The 4,553-nt window shown below is 47.5% G+C and overlaps 1 protein-coding gene across 1 annotated transcript in view; it reads right to left on the reverse strand.

Moving 5' to 3' along the window:
* Positions 1–1,935, reverse strand: part of DCC (DCC netrin 1 receptor) — a 1,279,089-nt gene extending 1,277,154 nt beyond the window's left edge. Inside the window, exon 1 of the mRNA XM_011950993.1 lies at positions 1,225–1,935. Coding sequence (XP_011806383.1) covers positions 1,225–1,315 — 91 coding nt within the window. The 5' untranslated portion in view covers positions 1,316–1,935. The remainder of the gene's footprint in view (positions 1–1,224) is intronic.
* Between the last annotated feature and the right edge of the window lie 2,618 nt (positions 1,936–4,553).

A 4,553-nucleotide genomic window follows, 5' to 3' on the forward strand; every position in this document is an offset into this window, starting at 1 on the left:
CATTTTCCGCTCGCGTTCGCAACCCTTGGCCATGCAGCACTTAGCAGAGACGAGAAAGCCGGAGCTGCGGGCTCCGGGGAGCTTGGGGGCTTGGCCGCGATTTCTGTGCCATTCCCTATTAATTTCCCAGGCACGAACTGGGGAGCTCCTACTCAACGCCTCGTCTTTGCCTGAGCCTCTTTTTCCTTTAGATTTGGAAAAAGGTCGTTTCCGAAGGGATCTGAATGCTCAGCCAGCCTCTCTCCTCTCCTTTGCCAGACCCGCTCCCTGTACCCCAGTGCCCATCGACACTTGTGGTGAGGTCCCGCAAAACAAGTGGACCTTATCAGGAGTCATTTGGCTCTTTTCTATTCTTTTGGCCGTCGAAGCCGCCAGCTCCGTATTCGGAGATTACAGCAGCCCTGATCAGCCTTCAGGTCCCTCTTTCTCCTGCTCTAGTCCGATCCAATCCCCAAACAGTTTTGCCATTTTTAATTAGAAACTGAGCTTGGCAAGTGCCAGGGCCAGGGTGTCGGTTCTCTGGAATATCAATCATTTGAAGTTTGGAGGTGTCCTGGAGCTATATGGAGACTCAGCCTGCGAACTACATTCACCGTTAAAAAAGAAAACGAAATTAAATACGCCTCCCCTCCTCCTTGGCAACTCTGTGCCTCCTTCAGTACCAGGATCCCCTCCTTGGAAGTACCAAAACATATTAGCTGTCCCTTTCCCGATTCTCCATCACCAAGTCCAAAAATCCAAACCAAAAGGAGATGTATTCACACACCAACGACTCAGCCCCACCATCTACATTCTGCGCAGACTTCCTCAAAGCCCCTGCACGTCCTTCTCGCCTGCCTCTATTGCCCCAATCCTCCCCACTTGGTAGGTTTCTGAGGCTTTAAGGATCTAATCCAGTTCTTTTCAACGATATCCCCACCACCTGCCCCAGCCCGCCGGCTCTCCAAACCAACGTAAGTATTTGCAGAAGCAAAAATGTGCGAAGCATCAGATTTTAAAACAGCGAAGGGGCGCCCCTAGCACCCACCCCCACCAACATCCGCCCCCAGGGAAGAAAAAAACTCTTCTATCTTTTATTATCAGTAAGGAAACAGGTGGGGGGGCAGCGCAAGCGTCAAATCTCTTGCTATCCCCCACCCCAATTCTACTACTCGCCAAATGAGATGAGAAGGGAAGTGGGGTACGGAAGGGGGTGCGACGAGAAGAAAGGAAAGAATCACTTACCGGTTACTTGAAGATGCGCGCTGAGCAAGGAAGCTCCGAAGAGTACAAAAGCCAGCTTGGGTACCCAAACACATCCAAGACTATTCTCCATATTTCAGCCAACACCTTCGGGGCCAGGGGTCGTGGACAGCGACAGCACTCACACACATGCACTCACACACGCATGCACACATGCACACACACGCGCCGAGCCCCTTCGGCTTCCTCCTCCTCCTCGTCCTCTTCCTCCACCTCTTTCTCCACCTCCCCTGTGCCTCTGCTGCCTTCGAAGCCTTTTTCCTTGTCCACTGACAGAATCAGCAGCAAAAGCAGGCAGCAAAAAGTTCCATTCGGTCCAAGAGATCCCGAGCCCCGGTAAAACCTTGGAAAACTAACTCAAGGAAACGGAGGGAGCCAGAGGAGGGAAGACAGCTCTTTGAGGGGCTCGCAAGTCATCAATAAACCGCATCCAGGAGGGACCAAGAGGAGATGGAAGGCAATCCTGCGGCCGGGCTGTGCATTAAAAGGTTGAGGCTGGTTCCATGTCGTCGGTTGGGTAAAGTTGAAGAGACAATTCCGCGCGAGAGCTGGAGATGCTGCTGGTTTTTCTTCTAAGAGCCGAGGGGACCGAGGGAGGAGAGGCAGGGTGGAGGGATTGCGGGGTGGAGCGCTCTCACTTGTTACTGGGGTGTCCGCCAGCGGTGTGCGAGCTGAGAGTTGGAACCGTACTACACATTGATCCGGAGAAGTGGAGGGCTGGAAGGGAAAATGTGGAGACCGGAGGGAAACGAACTGGATCAGGCAAAGATTCCACGGGAAGAGGGTGGGGGCACAGAGACTATGGCTTAGGGAAAAAAGAGCGGACGCAGGAGGCTTCCAGCAGCTGCATTCGCCTGGTCTACGTATCAATGCGCAGGGATGCCCTCTGTGGGCAAAGCGTGGGAAGTCACTTTTGTCAATGGAGCCTGCGAACATCTTGAGCGTCTGGAGGTTTTGCAGCGACTGTGTTTGACACTCAGCCTTCAGGAAATTATTTGTATTTGACTGTAAAACCTAGGCGGGCGTTTAAGGCGGAGCAGATGGCCAGGATGTTTACTTCCTTCTCTGCCCTTGGCATTATTTAAAATATAATTTTTCGTTCGGAAAGGATCACCTTACCCAACTCCCTTCTAGGACGGGTGGAAAATCGAGATCCTGAAACACGCAGCGGACAAAGGCCAGAAGTTATTTCCTGACATAATAGCCAGGGGCCTCCTTTTGTAGGACGTTTAATGTCGTCTGTGTTCTCTCTTCTCTCTTGTTTTCTTTAACATATTTAAAAGCACTTATCATGTTCCAAGTGTTCTGTTGGCTCCCAGGAAATAGTTGGGACATCTAGTGAAACTCAGTCTCTATCCTCAAGGGGTTTGTGATCCGTTGGGAGAGAAGCTAAATGGATAATTATAAAGTATGGTGACAAACATGATGGTTCACGCAATGGAGTGGGAGCTCTGGGAAAACAAGAGAGACATTTCTCCAGTCCCTGGCACATAAAGTGAAGCAACCATACACAGGCGTGCGCGCCGCGCACACACACACACATACAGCAGGAAACTTAGGAAGGATGAACAGTAAAGCTATTTCAAGAAACTGTTTAAGCTGAGTTCCTTTGTGTAACTTGTCTCTACTGCAGGACCTTAAGCTCCTTTGAGAGGAGAGAGGTTGTATGCCACCCATCTCTGCATTCCTCACAGACGCTAGCATAGAACTTGGAATTCTGCACATGCTGATACGTTTTTGCAGAATAAGTGAACTTACAAACCAGTGAATTTGGCCAGGAAGGAAAATGAATAGGAATGTCATTCTGGTAAAAGTGCTATCGTTTAAGGAGATGATCAGCGGCGGGTTCAGACCATTCCTCACTAGATTGTTCCCTACCTGTTCTTGTTACCCTCCCATGCTCCCCAGGCTGTGAGCAGAGAGAATGTGAATATCTATTTAAGAAGACAGGCATGGGGAAAATCATGAAAAATACAGGATAAAATCATCATCAGGGAAACTCCTATAATGCTGGAACTGGACAACAGTGTTTTAGATCCCTAGTCATGCCCATTCTTTCCTGTCCCAGAAAAGTTAAAATATGAAGTGCCTGTGATCACTAAAGCAAAACCTTCCAAAGTAGCTTACATGAATGGGTTCTTTAAAGTGGGATAAAACTCTTTGGTTACCCCCAAATTTCTTGAAACACTCAAAACTTCCGCTAGCTGAGGTGAAGCCTCTGGTGGTTCAGGACTGAGTTCTACAGCAAGGGTTCTTAACCCAGTACATTAATCTTCCAGGGAAGTCTCTGCCAGCAAAATTCAGGAAGTTTGTGAATATCCTGAAATTTTATGAAAAATGATTGGCTTGTGTGAACATGTTCTTTATTACTGGGAAGGGAGTCTTTAGCTTTCAGTAGATGTATAAGGTGAGTTCAAGCCTACCTCCCTGCCAAAATGATGTAAAGAACCATTGCATAAGATAGTAGGCATGAGGGAAGAGTTGCAACTTCCTCTTAAGACTAATGAAGTCCTGTATTTCCCACATCAGTAATAGGATGTCCTCAACAAGTGGGGGGGGAAGGCAGGAACCCAAGAATGGTCCATGCTGCTCAGATCTGGATTTTTCTTCAAATTTGTTTTAAGTTCATGGGTACATGTGCAGGATATGCAGGTTTTTTACATGGGTAAATGTGTGCCATGGTGGTTTGCTGCACAGATCATCCCATCACCTAGGTATGAAGCTCAGCATCCATTGGCTATTCTTCTTGATGTTTTCCCTCTCCTCACCCCTCCCTCTGACAGGCCCCAGTGTGTGTTGTTCCCTTGCCATATGTCCATGTGTTCTCATCATTCAATTCCCACTTATAAGTGAGAACATTGTGGAAGACAGTGTGGTGATTCCTCAAAGACTTAGAGGCAGAAATACCATTTGACCCAGCAATCCCATTACTGGGCATATATCCAAGGGAATGTAAATCATTCTATTATAAAGATACATGCACACATATGTTCTTTGCAGCACTATTCATAATAGCAAAGACATGGAATCATCCTAAATGCCCATCAATAATAGACTAGATAAAGAAAATGTGGTTTATATACACTACAGGATATTATGCAGCCATAAAAAGGAATGAAATCATGTCCTTTTCAGGGATACAGATGAAGATGGAAAGCATTATCCTCAGAAAACTAATACAGAAACAGAAAATAAAATACCACTTAGATCTCCTTAACGGTACCTTGTTCAGACTCACATAGCAGTTCTAGGGATCAAGTTACTCTTCACTATGACCCTTGACCCCTGTACCAAGTAGTTCAAGCCATCAG

Source organism: Colobus angolensis, unplaced genomic scaffold (genome assembly GCF_000951035.1).
Source record: "Colobus angolensis palliatus isolate OR3802 unplaced genomic scaffold, Cang.pa_1.0 Scaffold312, whole genome shotgun sequence".
NCBI lineage: Eukaryota > Metazoa > Chordata > Mammalia > Primates > Cercopithecidae > Colobus > Colobus angolensis.